General features: G+C 37.2%; 2 protein-coding genes across 13 annotated transcripts; one reads left to right on the top strand and one right to left on the bottom strand.

Annotated features, from left to right (window-relative positions):
- The first annotated feature begins 1,830 nt into the window (after positions 1 to 1,830).
- On the top strand, positions 1,831 to 5,475 carry LOC130740466 (ethylene-responsive transcription factor RAP2-7). Of its 10 annotated transcripts, none has more exons than XM_057593089.1 (10): positions 1,833 to 2,730; positions 2,859 to 2,884; positions 3,038 to 3,068; positions 3,172 to 3,259; positions 3,353 to 3,498; positions 3,752 to 3,796; positions 3,911 to 4,014; positions 4,121 to 4,245; positions 4,510 to 4,572; positions 4,895 to 5,475. In XM_057593089.1, exons 1-10 carry the CDS (start codon positions 2,240 to 2,242, stop codon positions 5,123 to 5,125), a joined length of 1,350 nt encoding a protein of 449 aa, XP_057449072.1. In that variant the 5' UTR covers positions 1,833 to 2,239; the 3' UTR covers positions 5,126 to 5,475. The 10 variants fall into 10 exon arrangements, 6 of the variants coding, with proteins under 6 accessions (XP_057449075.1, XP_057449076.1, XP_057449072.1 ...); XM_057593088.1 differs by having other exon boundaries at positions 4,892 to 5,475; XM_057593090.1 differs by lacking the exon at positions 3,752 to 3,796 and having other exon boundaries at positions 4,892 to 5,475.
- A 5,637-nt stretch (positions 5,476 to 11,112) lies between these two features.
- LOC130740465 (uncharacterized) lies at positions 11,113 to 19,311 on the bottom strand. 3 transcript variants are annotated; one of them, XM_057593087.1, is made up of 15 exons: positions 19,155 to 19,311; positions 18,408 to 18,507; positions 17,795 to 17,922; positions 17,471 to 17,621; positions 17,233 to 17,342; positions 16,959 to 17,042; positions 16,823 to 16,871; positions 16,647 to 16,738; positions 16,301 to 16,430; positions 16,040 to 16,119; positions 14,474 to 15,957; positions 12,439 to 12,552; positions 12,164 to 12,360; positions 11,633 to 11,995; positions 11,113 to 11,423 (listed from the first exon to the last, which is right to left on the bottom strand). In XM_057593087.1, exons 2-14 carry the CDS (start codon positions 18,498 to 18,500, stop codon positions 11,801 to 11,803), a joined length of 2,907 nt encoding a protein of 968 aa, XP_057449070.1. In that variant the 5' UTR covers positions 18,501 to 18,507; positions 19,155 to 19,311; the 3' UTR covers positions 11,113 to 11,423; positions 11,633 to 11,800. The 3 variants fall into 3 exon arrangements, with proteins under 3 accessions (XP_057449070.1, XP_057449068.1, XP_057449069.1); XM_057593085.1 differs by having other exon boundaries at positions 11,633 to 12,360; XM_057593086.1 differs by having other exon boundaries at positions 11,633 to 12,360; positions 16,301 to 16,427.
- Between the last annotated feature and the right edge of the window lie 947 nt (positions 19,312 to 20,258).

The raw sequence follows: 20,258 nt of genomic DNA, 5'->3' as shown, positions 1-20,258 counted from the left end.
GTTTTCATAGTGGGAGACCGGCTGAGCCGATTTTTTGCCCGTTAGTGACCGATCCAGACCGGTTTTCTGCCCATTTGAGGGTATTTTGACCGATTTTACTGGTTTTCTGACTGTTTTGGCATCAGTTTTTCAATTAAATTATTTTTAAGTTGAAGTATTTATTTAGTATTAAATTTAAATCTAAATTGGATGAAAATAAATATTATAAATTTATGTTATATGGTGGGACACGGGTGGGACCCTTCAAATAGTAATTTAAGAAACCATGGGTTGGAGCAAAATCTGCTTCAGTTTCTTAGGAGTTTCTTAAGTCTGATGTGGCAGTACGGGGCCCACAGGAATAGTGCTGAATAGTGTGTTAAGAAACCAAATAAGAATTTTGGGGTTAGAGTTGCTCTAAAAGCATCTCCAACGCTGGTTTCTTAGACCAGGTGGAGATGCTAAGAAACCGTTTCTTATTTTTTGCAGCATTGGAGCATGCCTAGTTGGCACTTTTGAGATCTTAGCAACAGTGCAAAGTTCCTTGCACAAGGAACTCTGCTTTTTGGTTTCTTAGCATTAAAAATTATTATTTTCTCTCACCAAAACCCAACTAATTTCAGTGGGAAAACAACAGAATGAAGATAAAGGGTAGAAGATGAAATTGAATCCAACACAAAAATGCAGAACATAGTAGGAAGACATGAAATTGAAAAAAAAATTATCATTAATTTTTTGAATATTACAGAGAACACAAAAGTCAATTTTTTACAGAGAAAAAAAAACCATGGAAGCTCCAATCCAATCTTGCAGTGCATGTGTGAAAATGGACCTCCTTTCCTCCGATCAAGTGGAAAAGGAACCACCTTTGCCCCGATCTGCTGAAGTTGATGAAGGGAAGTGACAGGGATGACGGATTTGATGGAAAAGAAAGCTCCTTTGTGGCGGATTTGATGGAAACAAGGGTTGTGGGGGCGGATTGTGGCTATTTGGTGGCGGTGGTGGCTGGTTTGGGGCGGATTAGGGCTGTTAAGTGGCGGTGGCAGCCGGTTGGGGGCGGGTTGTGGCTGTTTGGTGGCGGTGATGGCCGGTTGGGGGCGGGTTTGTGGCAGAAGAAGAGGAGCGGATACAGAGAAGAAGTGAGGGAGAGAAGAAGTGAACCCAGAAGTCAGGAGAAGGTGAGGGAGAGAGGAAGGGAAGAAGGATTGCAGAAGAACATAGGAAGAAGAAGAGAACGGCTAGGGTTTTGGGGATGAATGGAGAGTGAGAGAGGAAAAGATAGAATATATAGTGGGTGACCGGCTAAGCCGCTCATCACACCGTTATTGACCGGTTTAGACCGGCTAGAACCAGTTTTCTGCCCGTTTGGGCATGAATTGACCGGTTTTTCTTTTTTTTATAAGTTTTTTTATTATTATTTTATTTTTAAGTTAATATGTTGATATTTAAATTTAATTGATTTAAATAATAAGTAAAATTAATTTTAAATTAAATTCCTATAAATATTAATTAATATTTATGGTGGGACACGGGTGAGACCCTTCAAATAGTAATTTAAGAAACTATGGGTTGGAGCAAAATTTGCTTTAGTTCCTTAATAATTTCTTAAGTCTGATGTGTCAATGCGGGCCCATAAAAATAGTGCAAAATAGTGCTGAATAGTGTGTAAGAAACCAAATAAGAAATTTTGCCATTAGAGTTGTTCTAAGTAACCATATATACTCCATTGCATTTTTATATTTATGTATATTAGGTGGACCCACAAAAATATCTATCTACTTTAACAATATCGGTGACCGGCAACCTAACCAACGAGTCTACTCCATGAGAGATAAAATGTTTATATATTCCTTCCCTCTTAAAACGGTTCACAAAGCAAACGTGTTTCTTCACACTTCTCTCCCGGCAACGGAATCAAATAGCCACCGACGTTTTCACTTTCCGGCGACGATGAACTCATCGCCGGCGAACTGAGCTCGCCTCTCTCCCCTCTCAGTCTCAACCTGTTTCCGTGAGCTCCATCCTCTTCGTTCCACTTCCGCTCGCCGGAAAAATCCGCCGGCGATCGTTACTCCGATTTTCTCTCCACTCTTCCTTAACTGTTTTCTTACATTACCTGTTTCATCTGATCTTTTTTTATCGGATCCATTTTCGCCGGCGGAATCATCATCGCCGGCGACGTTGAAGCGAAGCTAGTTGTTGATCATAAAATTGGAAAGGAGAAGTTCAAAGAGTTAATTTCAGTTGAAGATAAACTGTCATGTTAGATCTTAATCTCAATGCTTACTCAGCCGATTCGACTCAGAACGGCGACTCGCCGTCGCAGATGCTGTCGGAGGAGTTTCCAGAAGGTTCGTGGAATCAAATGGCGGAGTCAGGAACTTCGAATTCCTCCGTCGTCAATGCGGACGGGTCCAGCAACGAGGACTCGTGCTCCACGCGCCCCGATGACTCGTTCACCTTCCAATTCGACATCCTGAAGGTGGAAGGAGCAACCGACGTCGTGACGAGGGAGCTGTTCCCCGTGAGCGGAGGAGTGGACGGCGGGAACTGGCAGTTGCACGGTGCGGCGTCGTTTCAGCGCTCGGTGGATCTCTCGTTTGATCAAGTCCGAGGGAACAGCGAGATGGTGAAAATGGTCCAGCCTCATCAGCAAGTGAAGAAGAGTAGGAGGGGACCAAAGTCTCGTAGCTCGCAATATAGAGGGGTCACCTTTTACAGAAGAACTGGAAGATGGGAATCCCATATCTGGTTCGTAATTTTTGTGAATGAATTTAGTTTTGGTTTCTATTTTTGTTGATTTTTTTCTTCATTATATGTCAATGCTTGGTTCAATTTCTGATGCTTTTTCTGTTGTTGGATTTTTGTATTATGTGTAGGGATTGCGGGAAACAAGTCTATTTGGGTAAGGATTGTTAATTCATGAATTTTCAGTTTTTTCTGGTACATAATTTCAGTTATTTGAAATTATATGCTATGATCTTTTCACTCATTAAAAATTTATCCTATGATTTACTATTTTAAGCACCTTTGACGAAATTGGTATTTGAGATTGTAGGTGGATTTGACACGGCTCATGCTGCTGCTAGGTATATTTTTCTGGACATGTTTTGGTTGACTTTGTCCTTTGTTTTGATTCTTGAGAATTTGATTGTTTTGATCCTCAATTGACTTGAATTTTTTTAAAATTAGAGCGTATGATCGAGCTGCGATTAAGTTCAGGGGAGTTGATGCTGACATTAATTTCAACCTGATTGATTATGAGGATGATCTTAAACAGGTTAGAAAACTCGCAAGCACTTGATTAACTGATAGGAAACTAGATGCTGATTATGGTTTAATTTTTCTCCATTTTGTTACTACTGGTGGGCAGACGGAGAATTTGTCCAAGGAAGAATTCATACACATACTCCGTCGCCAAAGTACTGGTTTCTCGAGGGGGAGTTCAAAATACCGTGGAGTAACACTCCACAAATGTGGCCGTTGGGAAGCTCGAATGGGGCAATTGCTTGGCAAAAAGTGAGGACTTATTTGTATATCGACTGAATTAGTGGTCTACTATGAATATTGTGAATTATTTGAGATATTACGAATTCGAGTACCTATTGGCCTGCGAAGCGAATTCATTTCAGCTTAGTCTCAATGCTTCTTTATGCTTTGCTTTGTTCGTGTTAGGAGAAACTTGGCTAAGATAGTAAGATGCATGTTTTGAAGAAACTATCGGCGAAGGTGTTATTGTTATTGTTATAGAGATTGCAATGCTTTCATGCAGGTATATATATCTTGGGTTATTCGACAGCGAAGTAGAAGCTGCAAGGTCCTAATGATACATGACTTACATTCTACCTGTAATGAATTTATTATCATGAGTTATCAAGCTCATTTGGATTCCATCCAACATGTATCTCCCTTATGATTTTCTGGGAATCAGGGCTTATGACAAGGCAGCTATCAAATGCAATGGAAGGGAAGCAGTGACTAACTTTGAGGCAAGTACATACGAACAAGGGAGGAAATCTGCAGCCATAAATGAATGTAATAATTCATAATAATCATCCGAATTTTTTTAATCTTTCTATTGATTTTGAGGATTGAAGGATGTTCTCTCTATAAAAAATGGTTGTATGTTTTTTCAATACAGTTGGCAGTCAAAATCTTGACCTTAAATTGGGCATAGCAACCCCAGGACCTGCTCCAAAGGAAAATCGGGAGCAACTTCAGTTTTCCTCCATCCCTTACAACATGCATGCTGGAAGAAGTTCAAGGGTATATAGCTGAACTTCATATTTTCATTTATATTAGGTTTCTTCTAAGGCGAGTTAGTTTAATAACACTTTTCATATCATGATAACTATTGAGCATATACTTATCTGGAAGCAGAGCTCCCGTAATCTTTGTGAGTTCAAGTATGGCTAATTACAACCGGTTTTCCTATGACGTCCTTGACATTTGTAAAAAAGTTTTGGTTTTGTTTTATTAAGTCTTCAAGATCTACTAAGATGTAATAGGCTGGATTCTCTTTATGAGCAGGTCGTAACTGAAGAGCGTCCTTCTGTATGGAATGGCATATGTCCTAGTTTCTTCCCCAATGAGGTGATTTCACCATCTAGTGTTAGTTTTCAGCTAGAGTTGATTTGTTTGCTTGTTTCTTTTTTTGAGCACTTCATTAAAAACCTTTACTACAATGATTTCCCTGCTAGTGTGCCATCATTAGAACACTGAAGAATGCTTGACATTAGAATGCCATACATAACAGTGAAAGTTAATTTTATGTTTAGGGATTTACTAATGAATTTTTATCAATGAGCTTTTGGAACAATGTTTGTTTGCGCATTGAAAGAAATATATGATGACATGTTTTCTTGTATGAGATAATCATTGTAAGACAGTAAAAGATTGTTAAACTATTTAGCAGGAAGGAGCAGAGGGTATTAGCATAGATCCTTCAAAAGGACTCCCCAATTGGGCGTGGCAAACGCATGGTCAGGTGAATACTGCCCCAGTCCCACCATTCTCGGCCGCAGCATCATCAGGATTCTCAATTTCAGCTACCTTTCCATCAACCACCATCTTTCAAACAAGATCCACAAACTCAATTCTGCCGAGTCCATGTTTTACTCCACCTCAATATTATTACCATGGTTAAGTCCCCGCAGGCTCCACCCTAGCTTTCCTGGTAACACAGATGAAACTTGAAACACAAACCATAGGAATGAAGAGTGTGTGTGTGTGTGTGTTCAAAATTCTTTGTATGATTCAGGGACTGATTGGTGTATACTGAGGCTCGACACTTGATTGATACCTCTTGTTAAAACCCTTATGGCACATATTACATTGAAGGAAATGCCATTTTTTAGTGCACTGGTACTACAATGGTGCTGTCATTCTCAAATTAGCTGTTAGCAGTTGAAATTCATTGTATTTTCTCACCAGTCTTGAGACCATGGGCCCTGATTGTGCTTCCTATAAATGGGAGGAATGGAAGAGTTTTTTACATTTTTCGTTCTAGTACTAGCTGGTTTGAGTAATTTGACTACCTATACTTCCTTGCGATTTATAAAGCAGTGCTCAATATTTTCCCATACTATTTGGGAAAGTGAACAAATTAGATTAAGAAGATTGGATAGGTTTACTTCTCTTGCTGCCTTGTCTAAAATGACAGTTAAATCAGTTTCATTTGGCGACTAGAGCAGAACAATGTTACTGTTTATATTAGTGAAGAGGGTTTAAAAAGGGAAAAGGGTTAAAAAAGCTAGAACATTACTGTTTTGTTACTCTTTTGTTTATATTAGTGTTCCATTCATCATGCCCCATGTTTGGATAGGAAATTAATTCTTACCCCGTGATGACTAATGTGCGACACTGTAATTTTGTTGTAATGATTATTCTCTTCCAATGCCAATGCCAATGCCAAATTGCCAATGGGTGGCCCTAGTCACAATACAGTACTTGTCTTAATACTAAATTGGTAGCAGAGCAGCTTCCTTTGATACTTAATAGCAATCCGATGAATGAATGGAGCCATACCAAACCTGATGATATTGGATGTTACTATCCACATGCCATCTTATGTTATATATTGTACCGATGTACCCCACCACTAACCGAATGGATTCATCATGTTTGAGTTTTCAGACTCCTCACTTCACTTTTCATTTCTATCATCTCACACATCTTACTTTCACTCATCTTTTTTTCATATCTCTTATTTTCCACACCTTATTCACACTTCAAAGTGAGTGTTAACACATGTGAATGAATTTTTTTTATAAAAAAATGTAGCGTGAGAAGAACTGATGAAATGTGAACAATGGTGAATCAACAACAAAGAGTCTGTCTTTTGGGGTCCGCAAGGGTACAGGTGTTTGAGGAGAGGGGAACGAATGTTAGGTCTCGACCCCGCGAACTTGAGGTATGCCACGAGTGGCAGATTCATTGGGCAACTTGTCAGAGTAGTTACTCCATTATTCATGTGTTTATGTTATTGGGGACCAGACCTTAAAATGTCTATCCTCCTCCGAGTAACTCCAAAACAAGCACTAGTGATAGTGAAGATTTTTTTTGGAAATTAGTGATAGTAAAGTCTTTCTGAACAATTTTCATGAATAAACTTAGATATCATGCTAGAATTTCGGCGGTTCTAGGGAGAGGTGCTTCAATGAATCAAGATCTTTGTATTTAATCATGGTTAGTTTAAGTGGTGTGTTTAATTTTTATTAAGCAAATGAAATTTTGCCATGTCTATTATAAAATAAATGAATGGAACAATTCTAAACTTACATGATTGTTTTAACGGTCCCGATATTTAGACCCCTATAATTTGGACAAATAGCGACCTATGCGTTTAACGACAGTTTTTTATCACCACTAAATGTGAAGAGTAAAACATTTAGCGGAAGTAAAAACTCCCGCACAACAAATGTTTAACTTTGTGGTGGTTTGGGTAGCTGAAATTTTAGACTAGGGGCCATAAACAAAGAATTTGCCATGCCTACAATAATTTTTACAACTAACATACATATGTGTAACATGTAAAAAAACATAATTGAAAAGGTTGGAAGACATGAACCACCATGTCCCATTCCCTCCGCCACTGAACCCGACAACACCCCCGCCAACAACCACCACAACTTTCATCTTCCCAAGCCCGCATACATCTTGAAACAAGCCCTTTGAGTTCATCTAGTCCTTTCTCTTTCTAGGTAGAGGTGGATTCGAACAATGAATTGATTATTTCGATAATCTTTGGAAAAGCAAAATTATATTGACGAGGAAGTAGTCAAATGATGTACAACCCTCCTCAAAAGGGATTAAAAAGTCAATAAGATAAAAACTAATCCAATTAAAAGAAGAAGATCCTCAAAACCAAAAACACCCCAAAGAGGCCCAGAAGCCCTAAAAGCCAATAGGCAAACCCCCTCACACACCACCGCACAAAAACGTCCCAAAACCCTTATCATATGCAAATAAAAGTGAGAATTGATTAAGATTGACTCTATGCAAGTCGCCCTACCGACATGAAAGAGGAGGAAGGAAATCGTTGATATGATAAGAATCTCACCTAAAATTTAATGACTTACTCACAATCATTTAATAAACCATTTTTAAATGAACAATTACAATTAAGATAAACTTGTGGTGCAAATTAAATTTTCCATTCATGAAAATGACATGATTTGTTACTTTACTCTAGCAGGAGCTATCATAGCAGCCACCAGCCATCATGGAGCTTGAAGAAGTGGAAGAGTATTAGAATATGGTCACCATTTTCGGCCATCACCGGACACCGGGACATATCCCTTAATGAATCATATTTTATTTGTTAACTTCTAGTTCCCGCTAAAAGAAATTATATAGGGTGTATATTTCTTTGCAAAAAAGAAAGTTTTGGGTTGATTTCATTAATTTGCATTGAATATATTAGTAGCATGTTCATGTCAAATTTCAACATGGGTCCTCTGTAATAAATGTATTTAGTGTGTTATCTGTTTCGTTATTTTTTTCTGGTTCTATCCTGGCTTCGTGCATAAATGTCCACCACTTCATTAAAAAACATTTAAAACGTGTGGCTTCAGATAAGACAGCCCGTTAGGTTTGAAATTATGGACCATAGGATATGTGGCGTACCTTTGTTTCCCATGTTTGCTTATTTTGTCTCTAAATGAGTCCTATAATTGTTCCTATGACATGTGACAGTCACTTGGTACCCTTTACCATTTAGAAAGACCATGAAGGTGGAGCTAGCGGACCCTCCCAAAGAAAACCAATCCAATGCTGTGGAGAGTGAAGACAGTGTTTCTTTCATACCTTTGTCCCTGACCACAACCTCCACCAAGGCAAAAGATAAGAAGAAAGTCGAGAATATTCATTTCAACACTTATTTTTTAATATTTTACTATTATTTATCGATGAAATTTATGTGAGTTCTACTAAATTAAAATTATAATTCACATTTTAGTGAGCATCATTCAACTAATTAATGATTGTTGGAAAGAGAGTGATAAAATGAGTGGATGTGATATATATAGTTTTTCATGGAGAAATACAAATAACTTTGTTAAAATAAAAAAACATTAACATACACAATAAATGCAGTAATCCAAACAGAATCATATATAGATATGGTATTAGATATTTACATAGTTTAAGCAATTCAATTATAATTATAATAACAATTTTTGTTGGCTTCATTTAACTTTGAATATATGTTGTGGTTAATTTTTTTATGGTACAAACTTTGAAGCGTGAGCAATGTATAGATGAATCAATTATTTCAAAATATATATTAAGCTTTTAGCTAAAGCATATATGAAATTATTATATTTCTAACATAGTTCATCACACAAGGACTTACTTTACCTTGAAGCATGCATAATGCATAAATCAACTTACCATAAGCTAAAATTATTTATTTGAAAAATTAGGGCGATAATGATCAAACTCTACCTTATCACGAGTTTAAATTATCATGACCCATGTATAAGCTTATGGGACACTTACCCCACTAACATTCTAATTGTTGCAAATTAAACAATATATATATATATATATATATATATATATATATATATATATTACATGTGAAAATTGCCCCATGGATTAATGGCTACTTAGTTAATCTTTTTACTCTATTAAAAAATATTGATTTGCTCCTATAAAATATAAATTATTAGTGTCCAATTTTCACATTATCATTCTCTCGAGTACAAAATTTATCTATTTTATTCTAAAAAACAAAAATAAGAAGAGTCTATCTTTATTTTATTTCTTTTATGGACCATTTCTCTTTTCTTTTATTACGTTCAATTTTTATTCATATATTTATATTTTTTCAGTGTTAACCAAGGTATCTCATAACTAATAACCGTAAGACCAATCTCTCGCTCTCTATCAAAGCACTAAGTGGTAGAAGGCTGCTGAATGAGGTTTTTTCCATTAGTTATTCATATCTCTACATTACGCTCACAATGTTTTATTTTAAAATTTATTTAATAAATAATATTAATTAGTTCCATTTTTACAATATTTAAAATATCACATTTTGTTGTTATTTTTTCAAATGGCCTCACTCTTTACTTATTGACGTACATTAAAAAATGTGAACTAAACTGTATGTATATTTAATTTATACTTAAATTTTAATAGTACTGTGTTATATTTTTTATAATATGTGTGTGTGTGTGTTATATCAATGAATTTCTGAATCCATAATTAAAAACACACGAATGATTAAAAGAGAGAGCTTAATCTCCACTATAACAGTTTCTTTTTTCTCTGTGCCTGGATCACCACTAACAGACACCATATGTGGTATTTTCAGTCCATTGTCATTGCCAATTGCCATAAAGTCGATTCAGCTGACCCGTTGCGTTGTCCCCGACAAGGATGCGACACAGCACTGATTATATGGGTTAATTATGGCTGTGGGTACATGAAAGATTCAATGAAAAAGGAAATCCTAAAGAGGTCTCAACACTAGAAAGTAAATAGACAAGGTGCCCAAACTAGAAAGTAAACGAGTTGTAAGTTGTAACACTCTTTTCCAACATATTTTTGGGTTATTCCAAATTTAGTTTGGCTAGCACTAAATCAATACTAATGTAAACAAGTACTTATTCTTGGGTCGATGGAGATTCATAATTGCATATAATAAAAAAAGCCCTCAGCCCAAATAAGAGGTGTGTCTAGATACAAGGGCCGCTTTACACTAGACTGATCAAGTTTGCATATGGCTAACATCCAAAAAAAACCCACATATGAGTCAATTACACTTACATACACAGCCAAATCAAATTTGCATTTTGACCAAAAACAAATTCTAACTTGCATTATCATCTGTCGGATCTATCCCATCAAATCCCATTCGATGAACAAATGGAAAATGGATCCTACAAAATAGATTTGGTAAATTCTGATTATTTGGAAATATAAGCATCGAGTTCTTTATATTTTTACAGTAAAAATCTATTCACCCACATCCAAAACAAAGATAGAAATAAAAGCGAGAGAAATGAAAAACATAATAGATGAGATAGCAAAAGATAGAAATAGAAAATAGATGAAAATGAGATTAAAGTTAATGTTAATATGAATATATCAAAAATCATATTTTTACCATCCTATTTCCAAATTAAATGATGATATGTAAACAGTTCGTTAGCTATAAAAAATGGTTATATTAAATGATAATATGTAAACACCCAAATCACGTATCGTGGGGGAACAAAATATATTCATCCACTGCAAATGGAATGGAATGTCTACCCAAAAGTTAACAGAAACCTTCAATAGAATATAACCAATCTCATCTAACAACCCAAAAATCAACTCTGGAATTATGTTCACAGATCCATGCTCGAATTCGTTCATCACAATTCACAAGGCATGGGGTACTCCATCCCAACAACATATATTACATTTGAGAACAAGTAACACAGGAAAATGCAAACCAAACAACAGGGAACAAACCAGATTAAGGTAACAAATACTGCATGCAACTTTCTGCAATTACCATGATTTTAGCATTGATCCACACATCTTAAGATCTACAAAATGCTAAGCAGAAAACAAACAGCATAAAGAAGTGGCAGCAAAAACGGAGCCACTACCATTATCCAGAGCACGACAGTGATATATCACATGGGCCTTCCCAGATAAAAAGTAATCCATTTCATACCCAACATGATTATCAAACTCCACCAAGATATATCCACGGCCAAAATAATTTCCTTTTAACAATTGGGATCAAACTTCCATACTTTACCACACAGAGGGTAGATAAATTATAAGGAAAATTACAATAATAAATATGGGATGGATCAATTTAACTTAAATCAACAAGTTTCCACGCTCTGTACTCTTAAGGAAAACACTCGACTAAAACCTGCAAGTTGGACAGATGATATGTTAAAATCCCAACACAGCTCACTTCTGCGAATCCGGAACTACAAAGGAGAAAAGGGGCGAATCAGTGCAGTTACACAAGAAAAAAGAAACATCTTCTTGACACATGAAAAATAAATTTAGTACAAAATGAGCTAAAAAAACCAATTTCATTTTGGTATAGAGGTGTGTGCAGCAACTTTGGTGTGCATACATAATGAGCAAAATGTCATAAAGCCAGTTAGATCAAGAAAACAAGTTCATTAATTACCAACTGCAGCCACAAAATACACTTCTCGGGAGTCTCATCATTAGGTAGCCCAAATAGACCAGATAAGGATCAGTTCCACCATCCTCAGCAACACAGAAAACTATTTGTCCATCTCTGCAAGGTTTTGTCATTTCCAATAATAACATAGATAACTTAGCTAGCAAAAAGTCACATCCCAAATGTTCTATGATAAAGATCACCAGAATTTGGCAGACGATATTTTGAATCGTCATATCCCGAGTATAACTTGTTAAATCCAAGTCTTTCATTCCTCAAAAGATCAGCCACACCCAGACCACTCCCACTCTGCACCTCATTCCACCCATTCCATTGTCCATTTGACATGATTGAATTTGTGGACTGCTGCAGGGACAGGTGTTGGAATGGAGCTATATTATTGACTTGTGATTGATCCAACCTCGAAGAAATACCATAAGAATCACCATGTTGAGAAAAAGAATTCCCAATATCAGAATATCTAAGGTTTTGCTGCTGGGAGATAGATCTTTGCATCAATAATTGTAATCTGACCTCGTTTTCTAAGTAATTTGATTGTGGAATAAATGTTGATAGCATTTGGCTGTTTTGTGCACCTTGAAGTCTCCCCTTGCCAACTGCTAAAATAGCAGGATCCATAAATTCAAGGTCCCCTACACCACCAATGTTTCCAGCAGATGATGTCTGGTATGAATTTCTCAACAAGGAGGAATGGTCAAGTAATGAATTCCCTGTCAAAAGGATAACAATTATTCAACCAGCATATGAAAAAGGGCATGTAGAAGTAAAAAAAAAAAACCACAACTAACCAGTTATGGAATCAAAAGCCTGCTCCATTCTCTCATGAGAAGAAAAGCCAGGAGGTGGAGGCCTGCTTGGAACTGAAAATCCTGGTGGAGCTGAAACTTGTGCTCTTGAAATGGCTGTAAACCATAAAAAACGCAAGGTCACCACATTGATATATAAAGCTGATAACTGGAACTGAAATAACACACCAGCCAATGCACAAATTAGCAGGAAGGAAAACAAGTAGACCAACCAAAGCAGCTTAAATCATTCAATCTTTCCACCTTCATTAGAATAATAAAGAGGAGTCAATGTAGCTGGACAATGCACAGGCCCACCTACCATGTGCTTACATGTGCTGAAATCAGTGTTGTCAAATCGCGATCGCAAAAAATCGCGGCGAGGCCAAAATCCGCTATTGTGTTTAGCGGATAGCGTCGCGGGCAAATAGCGGTAACCACATAGCGGTTAAAATAAGTAAAATATTATAAAAAAACAGCAGCTTATCAGACATCTATTGCAATACTAGAGCAGAAACATTTGAAATGAACAAATAAAAACTGCATAAAAAACAACAGCTTATCACATAACAATAAAAACTGCATAAAATCATCATTTTTAACAACCAAATTTTAATTATTAAAGGCTGCCACCAGCTCAAAACAAATGTCAAAGGACTTAAAACAACATAAACCAAACACAAGTCTTAAAACAGTGAAACAGAAAAAGGAAATGCAACAAAAACGAATTAATGGGGAGTTAATTGGGCTTGTAGAAGGAGGATGAGAGAAGGAGAATTAGGATTTTGGAAACCTTTTCAATTCTGCCGTGATTCTTCATGATGAAGCGTAAATATAGAAAAAAATAATTAATGGGGAGTTAATTGGGCACTTGGTGGCCCACTAGTCAAGAATTACCATATTTAAAAACCCTAAAACTAAAAAAAACGTGCAGTATTCCTCAAAATCCGCTATTTCCGTTTAGCTTACAGCGCCGCTACGGCCGTCGCGGCCGCAATTGCATTTCTCGCGGTGGCCGCTATGTCGCGGCGTAGCGATTGCGGTGGCCCTAAAATCCGCTACGCTATAGCGGGTCGCGGCCGCTATAGCCGCTATTTGATAACACTGGCTGAAATACAACTTCTTTATAAGAATAATTTGGGGCTACAATAATCAAACTCTAGATCACTTGGTCGTAGAGGCTCAGGTAGGTGAATTTTGACATAGAAACTTTTGAGAAATCAATTTTTCACACAACGCCCTTAAATTTGTTACTAGCTATCAGATCATAGTAGAATTTTGTGAATCTCTAAACATTAGCATAGCAAAAAAAAATGTAAACATAGCATATTAACGTACAGAATTTTTTTTGCGAAACGGTTTTTATCCTATGTAATGTCATTTCACGTATCATTAAATATGATACTAATGATAGTTTTATCTCAGACAAGAGTATCCTTTACAATGTTACTCTGAGTACTGTATAGTGTTAAATTTTAAAAGGCCTTAACAATCAAGTCTTCTGCTGTCAGGCTTTATCTTATCACGCGTGTTACTTGAACCCTGAATTATCAAGCCCGTTAGGATCAGTTTTAGCTTATTGATCACAAAATGGGTCCATTTCTTATTGAGTTCAAGCCCTAAACAACCTTATTGAATACTGAATAGTCATGAGTAATTACTAAAATACCAATTTCCTAATTATCCCCTTTCAATAAATGGGAGATCCTCAGCACGAAATACCACACCCAGCACAAAAACAGTCAGGTAATAAACAATTCCAATACGTTCAACAAATGGAAGGCACAACATTTCAATTTTCAAAGTAGCTAAGTAATAAAATATGTGAAGGAAAATAAAATTTGAAAATTACATTCTACAAGCAAATTTCTATGTAGAATTTACTCAACCTTCAAAAGCAAGCTTGGCAAAAAATGCAATAGCTAAAGTTACAAATTAAAGAAACAGCAGCAGAGACATGGGTGCCAAGATTTTCAATAGAAACACCATATAAAACTCCAGGTACGGAGGCCAGTTAAAGGAAGGTTTAAATACTAACCAGAAAGCTTATTAGAAGAAGCAATGGAATGAACACTGCCTATATTTTCAGCTTCTCCAAAGTTACTGGTAGGAAAGCCATTTGCAATGCCCAACTTGTGCGTATACAAGTCTCTTTCTGCAAAATTCTGGATGAGTGTGTGGCTTCTTGGCTGCTGCTGGCTGACATCATAAGACGGATGTACATCAAAAGTTCGGAATTTGGATTCCTCCTGCCTTGCAAAAGAGAACCTTGACTGATCGTTGGTTTGAACTTTCCAAGAACTAGATCTTTTTAAAGACTGGCTATCAGTATTGTCACCCAACAACTTGGCTAAATTAGAAGGTGATGTTAGTGAGTCATCCCAGGAATCAAAATCCATGGACAGAATATTTGAAATTATACTACTTTCCCCCTTGTCAATTGCAGTATCACACCCAGTATTAACTGCTTCACCAACTAATCTTCCAATGCTTTCCCCATTTCTTCCATCATGCAGCAAACCATAAGAGCTGCTACTGACCAGCTTTTCTGGGTAGCCGTTACATAATAAGCTAGACCCATGTAGAATAGATTCACCCTGAAATCTATCATCAGAAGATAGAGAACCAGCATCCACAGCAGAACCAGGTTCACCAAACTGCATTGGACGAGGGCTAGAATGGCTTGATACCTGTAGGAAACTTGTCGCCTTTGGCAAGTAAGAACCACAAAAAACTTCCGGATCCTTGAGTCTTTGATTATCAAAAAATGATATATCATCTTCCAATTCAAAAGTATCTAGTACAACTTGAGTTTGAGAAGAATCCAATCTCTCCTCAGATTGTTCCCTTGAATTACAAACCCCATTATCTGATGTAGAAGTTTCAACGGCCAAATTAGTAATTATTGCATCTTTATATCTACCAACATCGTGTTGTGATCCTTGAATTTGAGAATTAGTCATGACATAGTCAGTAGGCGGGCTACTAGGTTTGGCTACACCATAGTGTTCATTTGCAGTATTTCTATCAATGTCAATTGAAGACAACTGACTTGACAAATTCTGAATCTCTTCATTGGTAGCAGTTATTGCTTCCTCAGGACCAGAGTTAAAAGACTGTCCAGTAATGTTAGTAGAATTTATTGTATTTGCTATAGTACAACTGCCTCTATCACTATCTCGAGACGATGGTGGTGAAGACTGGCCGTTATAACTAACAGGCACGGGAGAAACATCAGAAGCTGAAGTTTTTTCACCTCCACTACTCAGACTGCCCATGCTATTGTATTGTTTAACAGGCTGCAACAATTCACTTTTCACTCTAGGTATTGTACTATGACTCCCATCACTTGATGCTGGCCTCCTTGTAATGTCAGAATGCAATGCAGAAGCCTGAATTGTGCCCGAGACAGCTGTGGAAAAGGCTAGTGTGCTGCTAACTGTATCAGGTTTTGGCATGGACGGCCCATTTGGATATGATTGACCTCCAACAGGTGGCGCACAATTTGTAGGCTGGGTACCCCTAACAACCATAAACATGGAACACAATTAATTTGGCTAAGTTCAACATTCAAGGCCAATACAAAATAATAATTGACACATACCATGCCGCACTAGCAGGAAGAGCTACATTTCTCCCATAGATTCCATTCGGAGGTGAATCTCGTACAGTGCTACTACAGTTCTGCTCCATAAATAAAATAAAACATCAGTTTCCATATATACAACCTGTGAGTGCATTATACATTTCTCCTAGCGGTATGGCAATTAAAGATCAAAATTTAAATGAATATTCAACTAAGACATGATACAGAAATTAACACCCAAAAAAACAGGAGTGATAGGAAACATAGAAATGGTCTTACACTTGAAGCACTTTTCAGAATAGGCTTTCCTGATGAATTATTGGTGCAATCGTCTATTGGAGGAGGTAATACATTCCCTGATCGACGTATCAGATTGTTTACGTGCCCAGTGATTTGTTGAACTCGACTTCTTCAAAATACGGCAAAAATTAAGATATAATCACTCCAAAAGCATTAGTACTTCAAAACCATGAAAACAACTTTTTCCATCAAAAGATAAGTAAAGAAATCCCCTTTACTTTAGCCGATTAAACAGCTCAAATGAAAAGACCATACATACTGATTTTCAGCAAGAGTAGATATCTTAATCATAAAAAGCCTTATATCAAAATTGTAAGATACGTACCTAGTGTAAGCTGAAATTATTTCATCTTTTGAAAAACTATCTTCTTGAGAGCCAATCTCATGCAGATATAGACAATCAGGGTTGCTGCAAGGCTGTTCATAGAGATCTATCCTCCATTAAAAACATAATAATAAGGCACAATTTCAAAATCTGTGAAGACCAAGCAAATTGCATACCGCATTCCGGAGCCATGCATGACAATATTTTGTGGTTCCAAAACAAGCCCTGAAATGTACAAACCAAAAACGTACAGAATTGATAAGCAAGACTAAGGCCATGCATCTAATGTTTCAATAAAACAAATATTTGTACCTTAAAGGTCTACCCTCCAAAATAAATCCATGTACATTTTGAATACAACGAATTGCTTCCTCTTCCTTTGAATAAGTAATATATCTGAAACAAAACTTTCGATTAGAAATGAGCAATGATATTAATATTAAAAGGCATTACATAAAGGTAATCGTTCAAAGTGGCATTAAGGAAACCAATAATGGCAGAAAGATAAGGAAATAGATAACTAACAGAAAACAATAATGGCATTAAGGAAAAATCTAAGCCACAAACATGAAGACAATGCACTTACACACTGCAAGTATCATTTGGAAACTGTTGAATGACACCAGCTGCTGTCCGAGACATCGACACTTTTAAGACCTTCCCATACTGAGCAAAGTACTCTCGCCGCTGGAGAAGCTGCAAAAGAGTATAAATAAAAAATCTCTAAAGGAAAAAAATCAACAGATCAAAGGGGAAAAAACGAGAATTTGTGAGCAGGACAGAAACATTCAGGTACTGGAGAGCAGAGGAGGTAAGAAAATTACATCTTCATCTGCCAGATTGAGAGGCAATCCTACTATGTAAACAAGGTTACGCTGAATCACTCTCACACTGCTAAGTTGCTTCCTTCCATCAGAAGATTTAGACTTTTTTTGATTCTTCATCTTTTTCTCCATATGAATTTCACTCACCAATCTGAAAAGAGCCAAAAAAAAACATTAAGAGAACCACACATTGAAAAGGTCTAATTTTACCTTAAAATTAATAGCTAGAGAAGTTAAAAGATCTAAGAAACAAAACATTCAACAACTCATATTTTCCTTTAACCCATATCAGATACAACATTTCCAAGCCTACAAAAGATTTACCTCTCACAGGTTGCAGCCATCCCAACTATCTTTTTCTTATCATAAGGAGAACGACACGCTGGGCATCGCCCCTCAGTGTCATCCTTCTCAGCCATGTCCATTATGTGGTGCCAACACCAGACACAGATCTGCAATCAAAGGGAGAAGAAAAACATATTCAACATAATGAACCTTTTGCGATTGAAGACCACAAAGCACATCAGGAAACAGAACATAGACAATCACACCTACATTTCAAGTACAAGTCAATAACCAAAAGATGAAAAGATAGCACTTCAATCCAATCATATCACCATTTCAAAGTTAGAATGGAAAAAAACTCAACAGCACAAACTAGCATGAAAAGCAACCACAGCATTCAGTTATGAATACCATATAATATACTCAATACAAAAATATATCCCACCTAGGACGAACAGGGAGAGATGAACCATAAACCATGACAAGGGTCAAAAAGATCAAGAGCAAGGAAATCTTATGTTATAAATGCCAAACAACAAGTTACTGAACTAACTAGAGACGCGACTAACTTTATTAAACAAACACCATTTCCTTCTGTAAAAATTATATAAACACCTCCAAATCATTAGCTACTAAGAACACAGAATCAAACCTCATAACCACATTTGCAAGGCTTCAGCTGCTGATCTGTCAAATCCATCTCTTCAGCACAGAGAGGACAAGTCCTTTCTCCTTCATCACTCATGATTGCCCTGAATAAAAATTGGTCCAACCAAAAAACACACATGTCAAAACATGATTACACTAATCACAAAATCAGTCCTAAATCATCTCAAAGAACAGAGAAAAACAAAAAACACATCCAGCAAACTCAAAAAAACTATTTTGACTCCAGAAACCATAACTTAGACAGTGAAAAATCATCATCCACCCCTCAATAAAGCAATTTAACAATAAAAAGCCCACAGTATACTGTGGAACAACAGGAGAAAAAATAATGCATTGGCAAAAAATTGAAAAATTCAACCTTCAATAATAATCATATCACAAAAACAAAAAACCACAGTCGTCAGAGTCTCGCACCGATTGATTAATAAATAAAAAACACCAAAAATTCACTAAAAATAATCAGAAATTCATTGAAGTACAGCGGCGAAGTTAAAGACACCATAGATCAACTGAACAAGCAATCAGAATTCACAATTCATAACTATATAAATATATATTAAATAATTGAAAATTGGCAATCGAGGGAAAAAACAATCAGATTTTGCAACAAGAGATTAAGCAGAAAAGGGGGGAATTGAGAAATTGAGAATCGGATTAGGGATCGGAGAGAAGGTGATAAGGGATAAAAGAAATTAGGGTTCGAAATTGAGAGTCGATGAAGAAGACTCACAGTGGTGAGATCGAGAAGAAGAAGAAGAAGACGAAACTGTGAGGAGGAGATTGATTGAGAAGCGAAGCGCACACACACGATATCACACACGACGAGAGAAAGAACGCACAAGCGAAAAGGGCAAAGAGGGGCAGGGAAAAAACATAGGGTGGCTTTTAAAGGAGAGAGAATAAGGCGCTGTTTGGATTCAAGGTTTTTTCAGTTTTTTATGTTATGCGCGTCGCTAACCATTTTTTTTCATGATAGGGATAGGGTAACTAGCCTTGGATGTTTATTTAATTACGGGGATGCCCCTGTTGCTCTTTCTCTCTCCCTTCTGCTTTGTCGAGTAACCCAACTGGGTCTGGTGCTTGGGTTCTCTGTGGTACACGTATGCGAGGTCCCGTGCAGGTGTTGGTTTGGATGTGTGACACGTAAGTCGCTGTTTGATCGTACGAATGTGCTTGTAGACAAGACTCCGTTACTGGCAATGGGAAAAAATTAACAGATTTTACTTTTTCTTTTTATATTTGTTCCTTCTAATGGTTGTATGTGCACGTTGCAATGTGTATCCTGAAACGGTTCTCCACTACCTTAGGGATTGCTGGTTCACTCGAAGAATATGGTTGCAGATGGGTTTTCGTCCTCACCACGCATCCTTCCTCTTGAGTGGCTCAAGCATGTGCTCGTTGGGGATGAAGCGTCTGGCCTCGCTACCATATAGGGTATTTGGAATGCCTGTAATCAAGCGCTAATAGCTCATACGATTATTCCAGAGGAGAAGCTTCTGCACTCCATCCGTGAGCAACGAGGATTATTTCTGCAAATGTGGTCTTCTTCGCAGCCCGTCGCCCAGTCTCGGTTGGTCTCTTGGCAAGCTCCGGTGGCGCCGGCGATTGCTGTCAATTGTGATGGCAGCTCTCTTGGGTGTCGGCGTGTTCTGGCTTGAGTGGTTGCATTCGGAACTCTAGTGGGAGCTAGCTTGCTGGGTTCATGGGCTCTGGTGCTCAAGGGCCAGTTCTTCGAATGGAGTTGCTTGCCATTTTCCATGGTTTGGAGCTAGCGTTGTGGAACTTGGGGCATTGACAAGTAGAGTGCTTCCCTGACTCATTGTTAGCTGTTAAT

This window comes from Lotus japonicus, chromosome 2 (assembly GCF_012489685.1).
Source record: "Lotus japonicus ecotype B-129 chromosome 2, LjGifu_v1.2".
In the NCBI taxonomy this organism is placed as follows: Eukaryota; Viridiplantae; Streptophyta; class Magnoliopsida; order Fabales; family Fabaceae; genus Lotus; species Lotus japonicus.
Note: the sequence above shows the minus strand (reverse complement) of the source record. Positions and strands in the feature narration are given on the sequence as shown.